Source organism: Rhododendron vialii, chromosome 6a (assembly GCF_030253575.1).
Source record: "Rhododendron vialii isolate Sample 1 chromosome 6a, ASM3025357v1".
Taxonomy (NCBI): Eukaryota; Viridiplantae; Streptophyta; class Magnoliopsida; order Ericales; family Ericaceae; genus Rhododendron; species Rhododendron vialii.
The window spans coordinates 6,584,227-6,608,477 of record NC_080562.1 but is presented as its reverse complement, the minus strand read 5'-3'; the positions used below and the strand labels follow the sequence as shown (position 1 = coordinate 6,608,477).

The following is a 24,251-nucleotide window of genomic DNA, read 5'->3' as shown; positions in this document are numbered from 1 at the left end:
AAATAAACCAACATTTCAGCCAGTAGAACCCTATGCTCAGACCCTCAGATAACTGAAATGTCTATCTATAAGGAAAAAAAAACAGGAACTCCCCATGCTCTGTATCAGTCAACTCATTTTCCATTAACGAGAAAGTGACAAAACATGGCGCGTTCACGGATTAAAAAGAATTGGCTTTGGTCTGGTTCGACCATTTGCTATAGATAAGATTGAACCTTAATTATTGTCCCCATCAAAGCCAATTCATAGACCGCAATAAAGTAAGTTTTTGTAAATCCTCTGGCCCCAACGGACTAGAGAGCAAATTAGTCGAGGTGGGCTCCAATCCGTTAAAGGAGGCTATATTCTTTCCCGACTGTGAATTGGCGTAACCCAGACACTCCTAACCTCGAACCGGAAAAAAAAATGCCAATTCATAGCCGGGAAAGAATAACTCTCCCTTCGTCTTCACTATTTTTAATTTTCGATGTCCCCTTGCCTGTTTGCTCTTTTGAAATGGAATAAAGAGCTTTGTATCTCCCTATTAAAAAATGGTAAGTAATTTTGAAAACTCATACTTTCTAAAATGTTCAGACAAGAACTAAAATTATGAAACGGGTACTAACAGATAGAGGTGTAAATGAGCCGAGTCGAACCGAATATTGGCATGTTCGAGCTCGGCTCGATCAGAGTTCATATGGCTCAAGCTCGGCTCGAGTTCGAATCGAACCGGTACACTCCTAAGCTCGGCTCGAGCACGGCCACGTCGTACCCACCCGGTACCCAAAAATTGTGTGCCGAAGGTTCAAACTATAAACTAGCCCAAGAGTCCATGAGGCTCTCATTATACTAGGCATTTGGACTTAGGCCCATTCTTCAGTTTTATTCCTTTGAACGAATATTCCTATAGTTTAATTACTTGTGCTGAATTTCGGGAACTAGATGTTCAAATTTTTATTAGAATGCGTAGGTGGGATTGTCAAATTCTCTCTTTTATCTCTCTTCCCCTTTCTGATAAGAGAACAAGCTCGTCTCTATCGCTCGTTTGTTTGCACGATCTGCTATGTTTGGATTGTGTTTTGAAAAGTTTTTTGAAAAATGGTAGGGGTAATAAGTGGAGAGAGATAGAGAGAAAAATAGTGAAAGTAGGGGGAATCTAGGAGGAATTTTTTGAAAAATTCTTTTTGAGAAGAGAAGAGAACAAAAGCGGTGAAATTGAATTCGTTATTCTTATGACTACGGTATAATGCGACAAAACATGTTACAATATCTCACGAATGCGGAGACGGAATATATAGAATTCGATATGGCAGAAAATTGGAGCGAAATAATCAAAACATATGATACGATGCTACATGTTATCCTGCACATAATATTCCTCATCCCATAGATTACAAAATACTCTGAAATATCTCTCAAGGACAGTCTCTATCTCTCTTATCTTGCCCCGCGACGACGAATGTGACATTTACGACGATTTTAGTAGTTTCATTGGAGCGTAAAATTGAAGTCAATGTTAGCCGTCTCGTAACCCTACATTGACTCTCGACCAAATAAAGATCCACATCTTCTCTAGCTCAGCTTATCATTTTTAGTTACCCCTTCCCCTCTTGTTTTGACTTTTATTTCACCCCGTATGACCTTCTGAATCATATTTACATCACAAGGAATCTGCTCATGTAATGCAATGCAGATTTTGTACTATTAAACTTGGGTAGTCTCAAAGAGAAGTAAACAATAAAATATTTCACTTACAAGTTGATTTATCTCTGGTTAGGGCTGCAAATGAACCGAGCTGCTCGCGAGCTCGGCTCGTTTAGTAAAGGAGCCAAGTTTGAGTTCGAGTTTTGACTTGTTCGAAAAAAGCTCGGTTCGTTAAGGGAGCTCGGCTTGATTAAAGAGACTCGTTTAGTAAATGACTAAGCTGGCTCTAATCTTATCGAGCCGAGTTCGAACTCAAATTTTTGGTTCATTTAGTAAACGAGCCGAGCTCAAGAAAACTCAGCTCATTTGCAGCCCTAGGCTCTGGTTTGATGATTTGATAATGCAAATAATCTTGTAAAAATCTCAATTTGGATTATAATAACCAAAAATGACAGTTTATCAGTATCAAGAAGGAGTAGGTTCACCTTATATACTCCAAGCTATAATTATATTTCAGCCAAACTTTCTTTCTCCTGAATTTAGAGAGACAAAATGTAGGATCGGCGGAAAATTTGTGTTGTTATATATACAAAAAATACAATGTAGGAAAGGGCAAAAGTTCATCAAACATCTAGCTTTTCAAGACTCAGAGAAGCAAAACAAAATCTCTCAAGTCTCCAAATATGAACACTCTCCTGTGGGCGACTATATGTATAGATAAAAACCAAAGAATCAGCTTGATATATCTGCCATATTGTCAAGCCAAAGGTATGTCTCACTTCAAAACCGGGTTCGGCGATCTTCCGGAACTATCCAACACAATCTCAAACAAATCTCCTTCAGACTCGGCATCGAAATCCAATCCCCTATTGTGGATACTACCACTGTTGTTGTTGTTGGCCGCGTTGTGTCCGGCTCTAGTTGCTGCTCGGTTTAGCGCCCACTGGCTGTCGAGTCTCCCCATTGAAAAAAGCTCTTTGCTGTCTTCGTTGCTCAGAGCGGGGGACTTGGCAAGGGGGCCGATGAAGCAAGGATTTGGAGTCCTCTGTGAATTTGCTGGTGCATATTTGAAAACACTTTGTCCGAAATTCACCAGAACTGTGGTGTCAATATTCGATGCCAAAGTTGGGTAGAGCGGAGTATCGAATTCCTCGGATTTGCAGTTTATTACGTGCACAAGCTCTGAATCTACCGTGAAGAAGACCTTCCTCTGGTTTGGGTTGTACCCGCAGCCGATTACCTTGTCTGTTTTTCCCCATTCTGCCTTCTCTGATTTGAAGATAAGCTTAATCCCTGGGAAAGAACACAATGGAAGAGGAATAAGACAGAGGAATTAGTTAATAAGTAAGAACCTTAATATGTGCTTAGAATAGTCCAGCTGTTGTATCTCATTATTGGGCTCACTGGGAAAACAACTCATTCTCTCATTCTCAAGTGTCTCCAAAATATTTAGCAAAAGAGAGTGTCAGGTTGGTCGGGGCACTAAACTATACTAACTAATAATGTAGCCAATGTTGTCTTAAAAGTTCCCTCGAAAATATCAAATGTAGGAAGGTTCCGTAATATCGTATGGGAGAGTCACAGTATCACACTTGTGTACAGCTCGCTCAGCGATCACAAGGCCAGGGTTCGACCCTCTCTGCCTCCGCTTTCCCTCGGAGTCTCCAATGTCAAAAACAAAACGAAGTTAACTCGCCAAGCTACCTCACACAGCTTACGACTTAACTTTCATCGTACTGTGCACAAACAATGACCTATGAGCCGTTGGAACTATCTGTGTTCACTCTGCTGAGCTTGTTGTTACTATTACTATGTAGTCATGGCCGTTATCCACAACCTAGTGGGTGGGCATTTTCCTTGTTTTAATCCTGATGTGGTTGCTAGTACTGTTCCATTAATAGACAAACCCTAAGGTCTACAAAAAGACATGAAGCTCACTTTTCACTTTTAAGACTATCTTTAAACAACATGATTACTACCAACGGCTTGCACTCCCAAGGACATGTCCCCCGCGCTTCCATTGGGAACATTGGGAAGATGGGTGATCGAAACCTTGCAAGTCACTGTATGCTCTCGTGCATTTGACAGGAGTTCAAATTGCACTAACTATAACTAACTATATTGGCTTTCGTCTGAGATAAAAAGAAGGGCGAGACGAATAGCGCCTCATTAGCTAATATGCATATACACCCCTATGCGACTCCACCCGCTTATGCTGTTTAGAAACTCCTCTCCCTCAAAATCATACTAGAAATTATTCACTTCCAACCTAGGAGTTTACTACATCTGAGGTGCTACTATCAATTTTAATGAGGCCAGTTTATACGGGTTTTGTCCCCGATTAATCACCCCACTAGTAGATGATGAAATTGATCATTTGAAAATTAATCGACTGCGCGTAACTGCACCGGGATTACAAAAAAAATGTGCTAAAAATTAAACAATATGATTACCTAAAATACAAGGAGAGAGAGAATAGAACTCACCATCAAGATAAACAGACCCATCTGAGTTGAACCCAATGGATCCCCAGTAGCTACCAGGAACCCTCAACGGAGCAGACCCACCTGTACTGAGCCCCATCGTCAACATCACCGACGATTCCTCCTTGCCACCGCCTCTCAGTTCCTCGAAATTCCTATTCCCATTATTATTCCCGTTCCCGCTATTCTTGACATGGACAAGCCACTCCGAGTAATTCAACTTCGCGTTCATGTTCTCCTGTATCAGCTTAGCCCTCTCCCCTTCGACCTTGCCGCTACTCCTCCTCCTGTTCCCAAACGGGTCGTAATCGAAATCGTTTTCCAGAATCGTGATCTCGAAATACGCCTCCTGCGGGAACGACGAGTTCCCCAGCTGCGGGCCGGGCAGCGGCAGCCCGGTCCTGATGAAGGAGTGGCACCAACTCGGTTTCTTCAGGCCGGAATTGAGCCGGATTTTCTGGAGGAAGTCGGCAGACCCCGGGCAGATTTCCCAGCCGGTTTCCACGTCGGATTCTCTTCGATCACCTGCCGCGCACGCGCCCAGAAGCGTTGACTTGGTCGATCGGACGGACGGCGATGATGACGTGTGTGAGGGTGCAAAAGCGAATCGTGACCATCCGTTTTCGACGGCGTCGGTGATGAGGGACGGGTGGTCGGCCCAGTTGAACCGGGGGGCGGGCGAGACCTCCGGTTTTAGAACGTAGTAGCTGTTTGATCTCGTTCTGATGTCGAGATCGAGGTTGTGGAGGTTGCGAGGGGTAAGTTTGGGAATCCCGATTTGCTTGTGGTCTTGTATTCCCGGCGGGGAATCGGTTGCGCCCGAGTCTGTTTCTTTGGAGAGAGAGAGACGGCGACGGAGAAGGACGAGGAGGATTAGGATACCGACGGCCGCCACGGCCACCACTACCGCCACCGTTATGTTTTGCCATTCATGCATCCCTTGAGAATTTAGTCAAAGTTTTCCCCCTTACCTCTTTTATCTTCAAATTAGTCTAAGTCCACGTAAATTGGGCGGACACCTGAGTTTAAAAAAAAGAAAGAAAAAGAAATGCGTTTGAATAGATTGTAATGGTGGGATTTGAAGGAGGAGAAGTTTATGAGAGGTGGGGTGGACTAAAAGACTCGTTCAAGAAAGGCAGGAGGGGGGAGAGAGACAGAGAGAGAGAGGGGGGAGAATTGAACAAAAGTGGTGGAAATGGAAGAAGGAATGGGGGAAGGGGTGTTATTAAAGACATCCATCTTTATTGCATACTGTATATTTTAAGGAGATAGAAAACCGACACCCATATTGACATTAAAGAACGCGTTTGTTGATTCCATATCATGAAATTGAGAGAGAGAGAGAGAGAGTCAATGCTTTGATTGCAAGGGCTTCTAGAGAGAGAAAATTAAGACGGTAATGACTTTCCAAATTCGATTAGTCATTAGTTAGTCTTACTCATAATTTTATTGTGTGAAGTGTCTCATAAGAATACGAAGAGGAGCGGCACCTCAGCCGAGCGGGTGCCAAGCGGCCAATCCGGCCGTTCATCTCAGAATCAACGGCTCGGATCGAAACATCTTTTTCCTTTTTTTTTTCTTTTTTTTAAAATCCGTTCGGCATCTTTGCATCCGGGCCGTCCAAAACACTTTTGGACGGCCGAGATGCGCTCGGCACCCCTGCCAAGCACCCCTGCTTGGCAGGGTCTCCAGTTCCTAAGAGTAAAGATTTTATGAAGTACCGTGAATAAAGTAATGATACAGAAATAGGTAGCTATACGCAAATTTAGATGCAGATGTGTATGAAATTATTTGAGACAAGTATGTCTTTACGCAGTAAGTATAGAGTTTGTACATACTATTAATTAATTTTAGATACATTTGTGTAAGTTGTGCAAATCGATTGTACTAAACCATTCATATTATTTTTCCACTAGTGCTTGTCCGTGCCTACGGCACTACCCACTCTATTGGAATTGGAATTTCTCTTTGAATCTTGATAGTGGGGCATTTTTGTAATATATTTGTAAGAATGTGGGTGCTTTCTTAAGAGAGTTGAATCTTGATAGTGGGACATTTTTGTAATATATTTGTAAGAATGTGAGTGCTTTCTTAAGAGAGTTGAAAATCACATATCAGCCATTGGATCAAATCAATCTCAGCTCTTTGATTAACTTGTCTTGTGTGATGGCCCACACCCTTTTGTTTTATAATAGAGATTTTTTGAATTTTAAGTTTCTCAAATTGTTCGTCCATTTTGAAAACTTCACGAAAAAGTCATCCGAAAATACTTTTTTTTTACTTTAATCTCTTGTTTTGAAGTGACAAGTGTAATTTGAATTGAATGGCATTTTAGAAGTTGAACTTTTTAAATTATAATGATTATGTTTCCCTAATAAATATGATTCTGACCTGCCTGTGACTTTAATATTCGCTTCCTCATAAGGTCTCAGAATCGAAACCTCATATGTGTTATCAACTTTTTGGGGTCAGTCAACGAGGGGCATTTGCTTTAACCTTAATTGGGTTTTGCTTAAGTGAGTGATAAGATTGAACCTTCAAAATTAGTCAAAATGCATGTAAGTTTTCCAAAACATCCGAGTTATCAAGAAAGTTAAACTATCAAAATTAGACAAACATAGTGAAATAGAGAAATAGTACTCCCTCTGTCCCGAAAATGATGACAATTTTTGAAATTTGTGTTATTTCTCATTACTTATATTTTTTAATTTACAATATTTTTCATGAGTTTAAAAATTTTGTATAATAGAAGTAATCGAGAACTATCAAACAAAATTCATTATTGAATATTCTTTAAAATTCATATTTGAAAAATATAAAAAATTAAAATTAACATAAATATCAAAAATTATCATCCAATATAGAATAGAGAGAGTAACATTTTTGGCTAAAAAATACGTAGAGAGGAGGCAACTGGCATGTGAGGCAATTAAAGGGGACGACAAAAGTTGTAGGCTGCGGCAATGGAAGTTGAGGAAATTCATTAAAGAAAGCAAAAGTAGACACGTACGGAATTTCTATCGATCTGGGCGCCGGTAGTTCGTTGTTGTCTTCGGCAGTTAAATCCTTGATTTCTGGCCTTTCTAAATTTCCTAAGACAATGACTGACTGGCATTCCACGGGGGTATGTACCGGCAACGAAGCTTTTCATTCACAATTTTGGATTAAAATTTTAAATAAAAAATTGTAAGATTAGATCAAACAGTTACGTTGAGTTGATTTTTTTACACGGTCAGCAAAAAATATTTTATAACTAATAAAATGATCGGATCATTTTTAGGAACCCAAAAGTGGACCCCACAAAAATCTATTCCATTTGTCCCTTTTTAAGTGTCCTGCTTCGTAACTCCAACTTATTAAAAAGACATCATCATTATACCTTTCACATCAACTTTTTTCTCCACTTTCCTACTTACCCATCATCATTACACTTTTACTCACTTACTTTTCAAAATGAAATCTACTTTTAGGGATAAAATAGACAATACACAAACTTTTACCCACTAACTTTACAAAATGGACACTTATTAAAGGACAGCCCAAAATAGAATACTGGACACAAAATAAGGGACGGAGGGAGTATGTAATAATAATCTGTGTGGGTACATTGGGTACTGTTAGTTGCTCCGGCGAAAAAAAAAAAAAAAAAACAACTCAGCACTATGCAGGAAAGAAAAAAAGGAAAATAATAATGCAGAAGAAAAAAGGTTTGTATAACAAAAAATTTTTGTGGGGACCCAAAAGTGAACCGATCTGCTCATTAATCTTTTTTTTTTGCATGACCCTATAAAAAAATCAGTTCAACAGGGTAAATGTAATTTGATCCAATCTTACAATTTTTATGCAGAATTTTAATCTGAAATTCTGAATAAAAAGTTATACGATTGGATTATACATTTACATTTATCCAATGGAGCTAATTTTTTGCAAGTGTTCTTGAAAAAATATTTTTGACTTAATCAATGGATCGGATAATATGTTTCGGACCCAAAAATGGACCGCACAAAAAAAATGTGCAGAATCTATGAAAAAAAGTCAGTACAGGTAGCAAAATTGGAGAGAAAAACATGTTTTCCGTTTGTTTTTGGACGGAGATTGACGGTAGGGATTTAATTGATGAGTTCTTTAATACGTCAGGTGTTTATGTGATATTTCGTTAAGGTCAAGTATCTATGTGTGATTTGTGTAAAAGATCAGGTGCTAATATGAAATTTTCTCAATTAAAAATTCAAAAGCATTCATCATACATTTATAAATATACTATTTGATTGAACTAATTTATATTCTAAATTCGATATTAGATAGATGTATTCTTAATTCGTACACTTGTAAACCTTTGATTATTAATTTCTACAAAGTAAGCGTCACGAGTACAGATTTTGGAATGGACTTCACACGAGTTCTCAGTACATTTTCTATTCCTTCTCATAATATATATATATATATATATATATAGGCAGGCTGGCTGATAATGAAGCTTCGAGATTAAAAATTTGAGTCGATGTACGAGTATCTACATGATGCATACTAATCTAATTTGCTAAGGTTTATTTATTTATTTATTTTATACTCAGGGTTGTTCGAGTAATCTTTAGGGAATAATCTCATCGTTTACTAGCAAGAGATTTAGTTAGAGTAGAGGATTTGCCTCGTATGAATTAGCCCTTGATCGAGTTTCTAGACTGAGCCGTAAGAGGTTTCAAATTGAGTCCCTCGATGGAGCAAACTCGGTAAGTCTCAAGTCTTGACCATTAAGTTCAACCCTTGCTAATGATACTTATGGCGGAAAAATATCCTAAGATCTAATCATATGATTTCTTTTATTTCTTTGGGTGATTTAGGGTGTGTTTGTGATAGCTGTGGGTACAGATTTTAGTTTCAGATTCTGTTGCAGATTTTAGATTTCGAAACAAATGTGAGATTATGAGAATTTAATTACCTTTTTTTTAGAATTTGTGTTGCAGAATTAATTTCAAAAGCTACCCAAATCCAGCTTGTGAATTTTGAGAATTTCTTTCCTTTCTCAAATTTTCAAAATCTATAGATTCTAACAATCAGTTATGTAGAATTTTTGACAAACATTCTAAATTGGTTTTTAGAAGCTAGAATCTAAAAATTTGTCAAAATAATTTTTCACACACCCCCACTTAATAGAACATTCAAAATGACTCAAAAAAATGATTGGATATACTTCTCCAAAGAGAATAACATTTATAATTCTTCATCTTAATTTTTGCATGTTAGCAAGAAGAAATTAAAAAAAAAAACCGACCTCTTATTTCTCATTTTTTGGGGACATATATTCAATGTCTTCTTATTTTCCCACTAACCGTAATGAGAAAAAATAATACTCCGTGTCCACTTATCTTCTTATCTGTATTTTTGTCCATATTTTCAAGATTCTTTGAACGAATACATACTTTTGTCTTTTGTTTACTATGTTTTTTTTTTGTGTATGTGTGTGTCAATGGAGAGAAATTTTCGTTCATCTGGTAGGCAATAGCCTAAACATCAGATAGTTGAGAACCCATGAGAGCAAGTATGTCCACAGACAAACTACTAAAAATGGCTCTCTGAGCACAATTATGTGCAGCCCGACTACATTCACGTTTAGTGAAACAAAAAACACTACTTGCAATATGTTAGATAAATACAACTTACCAAAAAAAAGCATGTTAATCTTTTATATAAATGTTCTCCAACACTACTTGCAATATGATTTGCCCTTTTTTTAAAAGACATTTTGCCTAGGTGTCGTGGCACTTTTTGATTGGTTAAAAATAATTGTCTAGCCTTTAATGACTACGTGTTTTTAAGGTGTTTTGGCTTAATAATCTTTTTGAATTTTTGTTGTCTTAATTCAATTTATTTTTTACCTTAGTTTTGTGTCAATTTTTTTTGGATTACTTGCAATACGATTTTTTGGATTATTTTTTCTTTTCTAAAACTTTTTTCAATTTTTTTTTTGAATTTTGTGATTTCTCTCATCAAGGTAAATAAATAATTTACAAAAATTTAAAACAAAACTAACAAAGACAAAATGCTAATCCAAAAGTGTTATTAAGCCAAAACAACCCTTACATAAAGGTAAAATACCTATTCTGTAACGCCCCGATTTTTCAAAGAATTTCGGAAGCATTAACCCAAAAATACACTAAATTTTACAAACTATTAGGCCCATGTTTATCCTTATACAAAAATTACAATTTCAAAATAATACAAAAATCTATGTACATTTACTTAATAAAAGCAACTTCAGAGCGACTCTAATTTTGACACGAATTCCAAGCAACGTTGGCCAAGACTCCGTTCCAGGGGTCCCACCTGTATCAACTGCTCCACTGTGGAATCCTGCACACTCTGGCAAATTGAACGCCGAAGCAAACGATTTGCCAGGATACAAACGTATCCTGAGTGATAATTCACTAAGTAGAAATCCTAAAACCCAATACCACAATATGCAGATCAACAATATAATAATTCATAACACACCGAAGGTACAAAATAATAACACATCGTCTTTTTCTTTACTATCCATCATCTTACATGTAATCTAAGGATTCTCTCCGCGAGATCCTTTCCTCCCACATCCACTAACTACAATCGTCTCATGGGTCCACCCTTCCTCTTGCTTATCCTGCACCAGGGTCCTAGGTGAGCGCATCTAAGTTATGTACCGAGTATGTTCTCACTTAAGACCATAACAGGAGGATCGAGTCATCCCATGACGTATCGTACATTAGGGTCGGACATCCACTACCCCACGCTAACTATAACCGTCTCATGGAACCCATTCTCTTTCTCCAAGAGAAACTTTCCATGACGTATCATACATTAACGTCTCACTAACTATAACCGTCTCATGGGACCCATTCTCTTCCTCGAAGAGAAACTTCCCATGACGTATCATACATTAGCGACTCACTAACTATAACCGTCTCATGGGACCCATTCTCTTCCTCGAAGAGAAACTTCCCATGACGTATCATACGTTAGTGTCACAACACCGGGCCCCTCAGGTAACCCATTTCAACACAGGGCCCCATAGGTTACCCTTGCCATCACCATGGCTCAAATCACAATCCACACAATCACACTTCCAACACTTTACCATTTTCCATTTACTTATCATCGTCTACATGATTCACTACTCGTAACCACCCCGGGAATCTATTTGTTCAATCTACAATCACAACAAAATACCACACAGTTCAACATTTCAACTAAAAGTACTAACATGCTAACAACACATAACCATGCAATAAAATTTATCCTACCATAGAATTAATCATGTGAGTAACAAAGTAATATTCAGTTAAATAATTAATCACTACACTTAAAATTAAGTCTATTTCTCTCATTTAGAAATTTTATAAAACATTTTTACTATTTAAATATTTTCTTTAACTCTCATATTATTTATAGATTTTACAAACAAATTTTTTTATTGAAAAATACTTATTGCTAAATTTAGCATTTACTAACTATATTAAATATTAATATGAGATTTTTATAACAACAAAATTATGCGAGGCTATTTTAGTCAATATTTATTAGAGTTAAAGATTAACTAATATATAATCTAAAATATTTCTTGTTTACAATCTAAATAAAGTTTTACTTATAAAATATTCTTGTTAATGTTTCATAAATATTTATCTACTCCAATAATTTATTAACCACGTAAACGTCCATTCAAATACAAATTAACAATGCAACATCAATAATAATTTCACAATCAAACATTTGTTAAACGATCATAAATTTTCATAGGGTATAACACTAATCATTCCAGCACAACCAGACTAAATTTTAATATAAACAGGACTAAAAATAAATTAACAATTTAACAGCAGATCATCGTCTTCAATAAACTTTAAATCTAAGTAACTCCATTAAAATGCAGATAAAGGTTTTGGGTTTTCGGAAAACTACCTCAAACGCGATTCTAAGTCCGGATAAGTGTTGTACAGTGTTCGTAGATCGCCATGGTGGTTCTGAAATCTCAAGGCAGCATCCGGTGGCACTCCAACAGGGCCCGTAGCAGCGGTGTATCCACGAAACTCACAACTCTCTCTCTCTCTCTCTCTCTCTCTCTCTCTCTATTCTAGACTCAACAATATAATTGAGAGTAAAATAATATACTGGTGTTCAATTTTCGGATTATGTGGGTATGTATAATGAGAGAGAATAAGGTAGTGAGAATGTGAGATGATAAGTGTAGAAGTGGTGGAATGAGGAAAGAGAGTGATACTGATAATGATAAAAAGATGGGGGACAAGTGCCACATTTGGGGGGTTTTCAATTCAAATGTATGTGGACGCATGTATGTACATGGTGAGAATGTATCTGGACGCTTTTATGTATAAGATGAGAGATAGAGAAGTGAAGAGTTAGTTTGAATAGAGTTCTACTTAGGGTTTAGATAGGAAAGATAAAAGATAAATATGAATCACTGATTCGTATATCTAAAGTTTAAATACATATCTTATACAATAGTGTAAATAATATCAATTATACACATAATAATATATTTTAATTATTCAATCTAATTAATTATTGAATTAGAAATTTAACAATATAAATTTGTATTAAAAAAAATTGGGTCAAAAATCCGGGTCGTTACAGTCATTTAGGATAACCTGTTGGAGATACGTAATTAGTAATTACCTATGCTTCTATGCTAAAAGTAGGGGTGGCAAACGGGCGGGTTTGAGTCAAATTGGGTAAGTTGTTAGTGGGTTAGGTCTTTAATGGGTCATTGACCCATTTAGACCCATTAACTATGAGTCTAATTACCCATACCCAACCCGACCCATTTATTTTAAAGCAAACCCGCCCCGCCCATTAATCCAATTACATATATACTAAAAATTATGATCGAAAAATTAGAAAAGTAAAAAAAAATTATGATCGAAACTCATAAATTTTTTCAAAAAGACGAGAATAAGTAATTTTTTTTGTCTTTATTCAAAAAATTCTAAGTTTCGATCAAATTTTTTTACTTTTCCGATTTCTCTCATCAAAACAAATTAATAAGTCATAAAAAGATGACAAAAAACAAAAAAAAATGAAAAAAAAATTTGAATAAGGACAAAAAAATAAGTCAATTTTTTAATCCAAACCTTTTGCGGGACTACTATGAGAGAAATTTATTCACGGTGGAGCATAATTTCATGGGTCCATTCGCGCAATTAATGGATGAGATGTGTTTTCAATTTTGACTGGTCAAAATAATTGGTACCGGTCACAATTGATTTTTAATTCGGACCATTCAAAATATTTTTGGACACGTGCGATTTAGGACAAAACAATTGAATAAAAGAGAGAGAAGGCCATGCTCCTGGGGGTTCGGGGGGAGAGAGAGAGAGAGAGAGGGGGCGGAGAGAGAGAGAGAGAGAGAGAGAGAGAGGGAAAAGAGACCAGCGGAGAGAGAGAGAGAGAGAGAGAGAGAGAGAGAGAGAGAGAGAGAGAGAGAGAGAATAGACCAATTGATGGGTCTGGGTTTGGAAAAGAGACCAATTAAAAGATGAAATTTGGTGGGTTACTTTCATTGCCCATTGGGTCATTTAAGTTGACCCAATTGATGCCCAATTATGACCCAACTAATAATGGGTTAGCTGGGTTTGAACCCATTCTTACCCAACTAATAAATGAGTTGGGTTGGGTCTATTTTCTAGTTGATGGGTCTGAGTTTGTTAATGGGTCTGGGTTCAATTTGCCACTCCAAGCTAAAAGAGACAATAGGCCATTTGGAGTTGCACTATGTTTATCAAATTATGAAGCTAATGCCCTGAATTACGGGTTACGTATGGTTATAAATTCACATCTTACTATTAAGGATAAAAATTTCCTTAATTCTTGCTAGAGCCAAAAAAAAAAGGTGCACAAGAAACAAAAAATGTATTCTCACTTATGTAGTGGAAGGATGACAGCATCTCCCAATATCCTATCTCAAGTTCTCAACCAACAACACTGAGAAAAGGTATAACACCTTCCAATATTGTATACATCAACAAGAGTCAGTGAAGAGTAAGTAGTTTAGTTCACGAGAATTTTAGAGGCTATCTATAGTCCTGAATTCCAAACGGCCACGACGGGGCTCGAACTCTAACCCCTCCAATAAAGAGAGAACCATGAGATTCTAACTGGCCTAGAGCCCATTTGTAGAAAAAGCATACAACCTTGCAAAAGGTGTTTTCGGTAGTGAAAAATTTATAAATTTTTATTTGTGGTTGAGAAGTTGTTGGGTGTTTCCGGTAGTGAATAAGTTGTTGAGAAATATCAAGTTGTTTCTGATAGTGAATAGGTTGTTGATGAATTTATGAGTAGAGTTACTGTAACAAAAAAAGTTTTTGTTGACAATTTTTTTGTTAATGTAAACGAGATGGTAAAATGTTAATTTTTTTTTTAGTGGAAACAAAATGGTAAAACGCGTGAAGTTTTTTTGTGATTTTTGTCAGTGGAAACACCCCTTTAAATGAATGAAAATTGCACTACAACCACAGTAGTCCCACAAAACTTTTTTTTTTGTTGTTTGTTTTTTTTCTCCCTTTTATCAAGTAGCCCCACAAAAGTTTGAGCTACCGAATTTATTAATTGTTGGCATCACCAGATAGTGATATGATTAACAAACAGAAGAGACAATTATGTAAGCCATCAATTCTCAACCTTTCTGTTTAGTTTTTTGGTTTTTTTTTTTTTTTGGAAAAATGACCAAAAACCACCCAAGGGTTTTACAAATTATAGATTGCCCCTCATATTTGAAATTTTACAAATTATCCCCTATCGCATAACAACTCTATCGTGATGTAGGCAATAGAAAATTCGACGGAATCTGTCTAATATCATCAGATCCTTGTTACAAATGACCAAAATGTTCTTTGTAGCCTGTGAAAGGTTGCAAAGTGTTAAAATAGCATTTCACTGTTTCACATGCTACAGAAAGACCGTTTGGTATATTATAATTAAGATTTGATGATGTATGATAAATTGTGCCGAATTCCGTACCGGCGATATCACGACAAATGAGTAATTTGTTTTGCGACAAGGGGTACTTCGTATTTTCCCAAATATGAGGGGGCAATTTGCAATTATTTTAAACTTTAGGGGTGGTTTTGGTAATTTACCCCTTTTTTAAATGATCAATTCTCAACCTGAGACCATTTACTGGTAGTTTAGGAGGATGACTAGACGCCATTAGGACGGAGATAATTGCCATGATTTAAGAAGAAACACTTAATTTGAGGATAAACAAAAAGTTATTTGACCATTGCCAATTATCAAGCATTCCTTCTAAGCAAACAATCAAAAGAAAAAGTGGTGATAATAATAGGAGACGACAAAAGGAAAAGTGGTTGAAAATGTATATAAATCATGGGAAAAGGGGTTTGGAATTACCTACTACGATTGACGGATTATCTCATGGCTAGAAAAAAGGGTTTTTGGCAACATCGATCTCATATGTGTGACAAAAATTATGCCAGATGTGTATCTATTCCCCCGTGAAGTATGGACATCTTTACATGACTACTAGTCATTGACTAGTACTGATCTTTCACCTCTAGACTTCTTTTCTTTGTATTGATCTTTCGTCTAACAAAATGATGTTGAGGTACCCATGAGAACGGGGCTTGGGTTTGGAGTTAGCCCTAACTCCAACTCTAACTCTAACTTTGCCTTAACTCAGTTGGCCAGAATTCATTATTGCATCTCAATAGGAAGTCAGGAGTTCGAGTCTCCCTACTTGCATGTGAGTGTCCTTCCCTTAGAGAGCTTTTCATTTCTTTCTTTCTTTGTTTATACCCTAATAATAGGCTTATTTCTTGTATTGGTTGAGTTGTTGGGCTTGGTTAGTTCGTGGACTCTCACAGTTGATGTAGTGTCTTGAATTTGTACTCCGTACTTCATATCTGACGTAAAAATGATCTCTTCTATCAAAATGTGATTACATTGGATCTTTTATTCATTCTAACAATCTTAGCCACAATAATTAGTTCGCACCAACTGCACATGATATGACCAAAATACATTTGTTCCTAAAGTATTGCACACTCGATTGTATGTCCGGATTGATCACGTACAACATGTATTATCAACACATCTCAAACTGTATTGCCAACATTCGTTAACTCATATTATTTGATAATGTACGATGCTTGATATCCATCCTCCTAAATAATAAGAACCAGATTGTGGGATGCCATTTTTTGTCCAATTTTTCCAATAAAGTCCCTGGAGGTTTCAAGCTGGACGGTATTGGGTGTCTAAAATGGTAATTTCCCGTGGGCCTGGAGCGGTGGGCTGTCTGGCGTGATCTGAGTGCTCTGCGGGATGCGTGCAGTATCTTGACCATTCGTTCTCCTGTCTTTCCTGTCCGCTATCTCCATTCCTTTGCATTTCGATTCTTTTCTTGCAGCAAGCTCCGTTGATTTCTGGTCTTCTCCTCTGTGTTTCTAGGGCTTTCGGCTGCGTGATTTCGGGTAACGATTTTGCCTTGGTCTCTTTCTTCGTTCCTACGGCTCTGGTATGGTTTGCGATGTTGTTGTCGATTTTGGGTTCTACTTGCTGTTATGAGGAGCTCGATTTGGTCATGGCTTCCGGATTCGCTCTGTGTTTTGGGTTGTGGTGTGTGGTGAATAGTGGTGGTGAGAAGATGAGATGAATGTATTTCCCTTTTACAGGTGTAGAGTGTTTGTGTGATTTTGTTATGTTTTTCCATGTGAAAGGTGTTTCGTGCAGTTATCTCCTCCGCTAATTTGTGATTGCTCTTTGGGTTGTGTTGACTTCTCAGCTTTAGTTATTATATATGCTCGGAGTTTTTGTCTGCGTTTGTGTCCTCCGTACGGTTGCCTCGGTTTGCAATTTCAAATTTATCCGTAGAGTTATTTTTGTGTTATCTCAGAGTGGATTAATGCTGTTAAGTTTGGCTATGCTTTTCATAGTTCGACATGACTTTCTCCTTTCTGATTGTGTTTTTATTGCAGGATGGTGGTTCATGTTCCGTTTCTGCGTTGGGATAAGATTCCCAACCCTTCACCCTTATCTTCGACAGTGGGTTTGTATTATCTGGAAACTGCTGAAGGCCAGCAGGTTATTGTTGCTTTTGTGGTGCGTGGTGCTGAGAATCGTATGGTTTACCAGCCATTTCATGAGTTTCTTGAAGACTATCACGGTGTTTTCAATTTGGGCGATGTCAATGAGTGGAATTATGGCTTCCAGTTGAATGTGTGGTTGGATGATCTTATGTACCATTCGTTTGTGAGGTACAGCGAGGAAGGTATATATTGACCGAGATTATTTTTTTACTTAACCAATTTGGCGGTGTTTTCTATTGTGTTGGTTACCATCTTACGTTTACAAAGCCTTTCATTTCTGGGTTTTTTCTGTCGTATTTACTTTTGAAATTTTCCTGCAGAGCCGTTGATCAATGCTGGTATTTGAAGAAACTTTCCATGCCTGATGTCACTGAGGTTAAGTATAGCATTCTCTTACCCTTCCCCCATACCCACCACCCCAGCCCCCCCCCCCCCCGGTTATCCCTTGGGATGCTTACACACAGTAATAGAGTTGTTCGGCTTTTTTGCAGAGGTTGCCCCGTGCTCTTTGTCAGTACTTCCCCGCTGATGGTTCAAGTGCCTGGGTTGTCCTGCGCCATGGCAAGAAAGCTTGGTCAGTGGAAATTGTCAGCCATGAGTTTCGCAGAAACTGGAATGAGTTCCATCAGGCCCATCAGTTAGAAGTTGACCATAGGATTGTTTTTTCATGCGAGCGTAAATGGATCTTCCATACGGCTATGTTTGGTAAAGATGGCTATGAACTTTTGTTTGATTGGTCTGGCCCAGCTGGCCGTTGGCAGGATTTGCCCCCGCCTTCAGGTTAGCAGTGCAATCTTTTCAAAAATATTGTCTTTGTGCATGATGTCCCGTTGGTTTTGGCTAATATCTATGTGATTCGTCTTTTCTGTTTTAGGCAATCTACATACTGCTTGCTTGCCTTCAATCCTTGTCGATTCTCATGCAGTGCTTAAGTTTATTTACTTCAATGTATATGGGCCTGACCTGCGCAGTGTATGTCTTGCCTTTCTTTTGGCTGTGTTCGCTGCCATTCGTTGTGTGTTACATTCAAAACCTTATTCGTTTGTGTTGACCAGTATGTGTTTGTTGCCCCCTCCCCAGGAGTTCAACCTTCGGCTTAGGCATGTTTTTGGGATGCTTGCACTGGAGCAGATGGAGATCAAAATGGGTAGCCGAACTTGGATTATCCCAGTTCAAAACTTGCAGGTGAATATTGAAGCATTCAATCAGTTTGCTACTGCACTCTTTGTTCAGTGTCTCAATCATGTCATGATTTGTCATGCTGCCTACTGTTAAATTCATCAAGTGGATAAAAAGTTAAATTCATCTTCTTTTTCAGGTGTTTCCCTTGCCACCAAAATTACCTCATCGTTTATCCTCAATCCACAGATCTCAGAAAGTGCAGCACTGCAATCCTGGTACCTATAACATTCCAATATACTTTCTTCTGACTCCAACAATAGTTCATTTTCACAATACAAAAACTCCTTCAGGTGCCTTGCAAATGCCACCAAAATAAAACAATTACCACCAATGACAGCAATGCAAGCTCTCATGGTCAGATCTACTGCCCCTCCACCAACTGATGCAATCAACGTTATCAATCTTCCCACATCAGTGGACAAGGTAATAGTAATGCAAAACTGTGCAGACCTCTTTTGTCTTTATTTGTGGCCAATTTTCAAGCAACCAAATAGGTAAAAAAAATTCAAATGGCTGATTTTATTCACCAGTTTCATCTGTTGTCTTTATTCATTAAACATAGATACAACTTTATGTGATTGTTTGGCGGTGATAATATTATACATCTCTTTGTCCATGGTGGTATCTGAAAGTGTCAAGCTTTACGCATAAGGGCAAAAGCAAAAGCCACCTATGCCAACGATTCCTTCATGTCTCTTTTTGATAGTTTGTGTTTGAAGTATACAAAATTTTAGCTAATTGGAAATTGGGTGAAATAGATATGTTATTTCTACCAACTTTTCCTATCTTAGTCCTTTTTTTTTAAATTTAGCAAAAAAGTTCTTGCAATTAAGTTTGATACTTATCTGTCACATCTCCATTTATGGGGTTTCTTGACCAAATTTATCAATTAACAATGGTAGTTTGTATGTGATCTAGAGAAGAATCCATAACAAAGAATTGCTTAGCTGCAGATCTCATTTTCAATCCCAAAAGAACAAAAATGAAAAAATGAAAGTATCCACAACTAACCCTTTCCAAAAGATCCTTTTCTATTCATGGTCATTTTTCTATAATCTGTTGTGATCATCATAATAGGCGTAGAGAAAAAATTCAGGATTATTATCTCAACGTATGCATTTTTAGATGGCTATATTTAGTTTCTTGAATATCTGCACCTTTGCAGAAGCACATAGAAACGTGCATGATATGAACTAGAAACCAATCAAAACCATACTAATATTTAGCTCAATCAATAACAGAATGCATTTCATGCAACATTTAAAGTTCAAAGTTCCAACTGACTTCTTTTGAATCTACTATGAGAAGGACAGTCAGTTTTTTTGTTCCAACCTTGATTTCGATTAATACTTAATGGACTTATTCTACCTAAGCTGTTGAATTAGGTCATTGACATCTGTCATTAACTCTCTGGTATCACATTTTTCCATCTTCTTTATGGTTCCGTTTTTGTTGTATTAACTCAACTACTGCTCATACATGATTCATATAGACAATGTACCATATAGTTACTTTCCCATTAAGGTCATTCTTCCTTTTTATTGTTTTCAGTACAATGAACTTCTGCCAATAAAATGTATACTCTTCAGCTTTTCTTTCTTGCGTCAAATTAATTCACAGCCACTCGACAAAGTTATTACCAAAATTGCACACAATTCTCAAAATTTATGTTACCTACCATTTTTACTTACTCTTTTTACTTACTCTTAGGTTTTGCTCCACTTTACAACACACCCCCCCCCCCCCCCCCCCCCCCCACAAAAAAAAAAAGAAAAAAGAAAAAAAAAAGAGGCTTATATTACAAGTCCATTGCAGGTCCGGCTCATAAATGTCAAAGGCATAGCAAGAGTCACCAATTTCAATCAACGTTTCCATTACTTGGCTTGCTCACTGTGCAACAAAGCATCAAATGCCTATGAAAATGATGAACTCTGGTGCAATTATTGTGCCCGACGAGTTCCGCCGCTAATCAGGTAAAAAGTTTTCATTCCCAAAAAAAATGTACAATATACAATCCACATTTCACCTTCCTGCTATGTCGGAAAATCACAGGGTCAAATTCAACGTTCAAGTCAGCGATCCAACAGCATCAATTGCCGCAACAATCTTCCCAAAAATTGCCGAACAATTCTATGGCATTACAGGAGCCAACATAGACACAACCGAACCTGATGTAGGAATGCTATTCCTCTTTACACCAAACATGCATAAATAAATAAATAAATAACCGCTGCTCCTTCAATGCATAATTCAGGTCCCTCTCTCGCTCGAACTCCTTGACCAGCTTGCGGAGCCAAAGAAATGCAACGTCACCCTCAAAGCTTACATGAGCACCTACGCTGGAATTTCCCAGTGCAGGTTCAGTGTCTATTCAATGTCCGCCATCCCTGAACCAACATTGGACGACCATCAAAATCTGCAACAACCACTAGCTCTGCCTCCTGCAACACCGATCAAGAATGAAAAGAGCACTGCTACATCAGCATCCACCCATGGAGCCGAACGAAATTCAGGCAAAAAACCCAAGTTAAACTGAAACCACAAAAGATTGCAAAAACAATATTTTGCTATCGAAAATCGCCTTCCAGCTGCTTTTTTTTTTTTTTTTTTTGATCCGCCTTCCAGCTGCTTTTGCTCTCCTGTATATAGCTACTCCAACTGCAGCTCATGTAATATATCTATGTGTGTAGATCAACCAAACGCTGCGTTCTCCCTATCCAAAACAACTGCCGCTTTTGATACTCTAATCAATCTGTATAATCTATCTGCGTATGTAGATCAACCAATGCTTTTGGTACTTTCAACAATCTATGTAATATACGTACCTGTCTATTCACATACTCTACCTATTTCCAAGCTCTTCTATTATTTCCAACTATAAAACTACAAACAATATATATCTGACCTACCTCAAAACTTCTTCTCTTCAACGGGCATCCATTCGTGCTGCGCACGAAGGAGCACCTAGTATATATAAAAGATATGTGTAGGCCACTAACCACAGAATTTGCTAACATGATTGAATCCAAGAATCAAATAATCTATGACTTGTCTGTCTTTGTAACAATGGGGAATGGGAATGACAAAAGGGCATTGGTTCAAATGAAAAGTGAAAGTAGAAAGGCGAACCAAAAAGATAGGGCCACGGAAATATAGGGTTACCTAGGATAACATGATAGAAGTGCGGGAAATGAAGAAATCTCTTTTAGGGCGGTTAACAAACGAGGCAAAACCATATAAGTAAGAGCTCCTTCATCCCATTTGTCTCCTTTTTTGCAGACATGGTTCCCCGAAGAAATGATTTGGGGCGGAAGGTTTTTGGTTTAACAAAAATGAAAGAACCGTACCCAAATAAGACACCAATTTACACACCCAAACACACACACTTCATATGCAGTTTGTTCGGAGTTCACACACTTGTGTGTGTCGGTGTGTAAAGGTGTATGAGTTGGGTGTGGTTCTTATTGTTCGGCTAAAGGATTTGGGAGGGAGCTGTTGTCTCTTTATTTGTTCGCTAGGTTATTGATGTTTAATCAATTCAATTTTCTTTTTTTGCACGGCCATAGTACACAATAAGATTTTTTAAATGAACATTTCAAATCAAATTTTCAGGTTCGAGACGATATTGTTTTGCTCCAGGACAGCCCCCGGCTAATACGATAATTTGGGGCACAAACCGAATAAGCCCAAAACAGGGGTTCGTGTCAGTTTGTGAATACTCATTACCCGCTCTTAGTAATTTGAGATGAGCTTTAAATCTAGACATTTTGAGTTTGAAACTTGACAATCACTTAAAGCCAGGTTGTAAGCGAAAAAATCTCTTAGGAATCCTCTAGTCCTGACATTGATGGTCTTCCTTTGACTTGACATAGACGGCGAATAATTGAAATGCGCATAAGATAGCCCAGATTCACCATCGACGGAGGGGAAAAAAAAAAAAAAACAGGAGTCCATGTCAGTTTGTGAATATATGTCAGCATGCGTCAATTATACATCACCCCTTCTGAGTAACTTGGGCCTTAGCCCAGGGCCCAAAAGAAAACCGTAACTGTTGGACCCTTGGACTCTGGACTATCGGTGAGTTGGTTCTATATGTTATGAGAAGCTTTTGAGTGCCGGGAGGATACCACACACATGGTATCCCGTCGGCGATCCAAGCGGTTCAAATCAAGTTTGGACGGTCCAAATTTTAGTGAGAGAAAAAGAGGAGAGAGAGTGATGGGGTGAGGGGAGGGATAGGAAATAAATCTGGGCCGTTGAAAACACGTTTGGACGGTTTGGATCACCGACGAGTACTGCCACGTGGTCTCGTTCAGCACCCAAAAATTTCTCATATGTTATTATTTTAGTAACAAAAAACCTTTTGGTTATGTTTTGGTTGTGTTGCCAGTGACAATAGTTTCAGACACCGATGATGCATATCGTTGAAATGGCTTGTGTCGAGATCAACCCCGAAACACCACATAAGAAGAACCCATTAATTGTAGTGCCGGATGGTGAAGTTCAGAGTGAGAAGATCGGCGATAGATAGTATTCTGAGAGAAAGATATTTATGACATAGCGGAGATGTAATTTCGAGTTCGGCGATAATATTCAGAGAGAACGATATTTGTGACATAGCCGAGATGTAATTTCGAGTTCGTTCAGCTTTAAAACCAAATGATCATTATACCCAAGGCTAAGAGATGTATGTTAGGGCAGTCTGAAACAATTTCAATCGTACCCAAGAATGAGAGGTATGAGTCGCCGTGGTTCGAGATCAACAATCTTCATGGAAGTATAGTAAGCTTGGTGTATTTTTTTTTCATTTTAAATTGAGAATTGTTATCCCTGATGGTCACGTTCAGAGTGAGTCGGTTCACGAATTCGAAAAAAATGATACATTCGACATAGGCGAGATGAAATTTCGAGTTCTTTCACCCTTTAAAACCAAATGATCAGAGTCGAGTTGTACCGTGTTCAAGCTTGTTCATTAATTTTTGGCAAGCTCGAGCTCCAACATAGTGTAAGCTTAACGAGCAGAGCCGGCTTAGGGAGGAAGCCATCGCTTTCAGCCCCCAATTTTTTTGGCCCGAAGAGGGCCCAAAAAATACAATTTATAGTTTTAAATAACAAGTTTCAATTGCTTTTGAGTAACATTTTCTTGGTAGTATGACAGCTTAGACTCTTTAGATGTTTTAGGAGCTGGGTTCGAATCTCCACCCCTTAATAGTATTCCTCAACATTTTGCAAATTTTAGTTTAAATTACGATGCAAAGATAGGTGGCCCCTATTAAGACTTCCACTTGAGGCCCCAAATATCTTTGAGCCTGCACTGTTAATGAGCCAAGCCAGTCGAAGCTTAACTTGGGCTCGAGTTTGTTCACGAGCCAACAAAAAAACCTTATATTTATACTTGCATAGTAGAGGAAATTTTAATTGTGCATGTCTTCTGTCTATACATGCCACAAGAAAAAACCTCTATTTCGAAATAGTGATACAATTTGCTGTAGTTTACAGCAACATATTACTTTTGAATCGATAAGAGGCAAGTAATCCCCTTCTGTTAAAAGAAGGCGAGCCTTATAGAGCCGAGAATGTGCTTTTCTCTTAAATTTTTCGTGAGTTAGTTCAGTTGGTCAGGACTCTTGCATCTTACTAGGAGGTCAAGAGTTTAAATCTTCCAACCTGATTGTGGGTGTTCTTCCCTTAGAGGGTTTTTCCTTTCTTTATGTCTCTACCATATATGGGCTTATTTTTTGTATTGGTTCAGTTGTTGGACTTGGTTGTCTCGTAAACTTTTACAATTGATGTAGTGTCCCGAGTTTGTACTTTGTACTCCATATATGATATAAAAATAATCTCTTTTATCGATTGACAAAAAAAA

At 37.8% G+C, this 24,251-nt stretch overlaps 2 protein-coding genes across 2 annotated transcripts; one reads left to right on the top strand and one right to left on the bottom strand.

Moving 5' to 3' along the window:
* Window positions 1-2,181: 2,181 nt before the first annotated feature.
* LOC131331239 (uncharacterized) lies at window positions 2,182-5,511 on the bottom strand. Its single transcript, XM_058365122.1, has 2 exons — window positions 4,110-5,511; window positions 2,182-2,916 (listed from the first exon to the last, which is right to left on the bottom strand). The coding sequence occupies exons 1-2, from the start codon at window positions 5,041-5,043 to the stop codon at window positions 2,399-2,401; spliced, it is 1,452 nt and encodes a 483-aa protein (XP_058221105.1). The 5' UTR covers window positions 5,044-5,511; the 3' UTR covers window positions 2,182-2,398.
* A 10,783-nt stretch (window positions 5,512-16,294) lies between these two features.
* On the top strand, window positions 16,295-23,661 carry LOC131328317 (uncharacterized). Its single transcript, XM_058361274.1, has 14 exons — window positions 16,295-16,588; window positions 17,093-17,385; window positions 17,526-17,578; window positions 17,695-17,983; window positions 18,078-18,175; window positions 18,284-18,473; window positions 18,522-18,600; window positions 18,676-18,808; window positions 20,201-20,358; window positions 20,438-20,558; window positions 20,640-20,898; window positions 21,076-21,179; window positions 21,665-21,699; window positions 23,544-23,661. The coding sequence occupies exons 2-14, from the start codon at window positions 17,094-17,096 to the stop codon at window positions 23,659-23,661; spliced, it is 1,929 nt and encodes a 642-aa protein (XP_058217257.1). The 5' UTR covers window positions 16,295-16,588; window position 17,093.
* The last annotated feature ends 590 nt before the right edge of the window (window positions 23,662-24,251 follow it).

Bases quoted from the DNA above. Each gene is read 5' to 3' on its own strand.
- LOC131331239 (XM_058365122.1), bottom strand. From the start codon at position 5,043: ATGCATGAATGGCAAAACATAACGGTGGCGGTAGTGGTGGCCGTGGCG. The intron at 2,917-4,109 runs GTGAGTTCTATT...GTTCTTTCCCAG, and splicing joins TGGGTCTGTTTATCTTGATG to GGATTAAGCTTATCTTCAAA.
- LOC131328317 (XM_058361274.1), top strand. From the start codon at position 17,094: ATGGTGGTTCATGTTCCGTTTCTGCGTTGGGATAAGATTCCCAACCCT. The intron at 18,601-18,675 runs GTACCTATAACA...AAACTCCTTCAG, and splicing joins AGTGCAGCACTGCAATCCTG to GTGCCTTGCAAATGCCACCA. The intron at 20,899-21,075 runs GCAAAAAACCCA...CTATGTGTGTAG, and splicing joins TGGAGCCGAACGAAATTCAG to ATCAACCAAACGCTGCGTTC.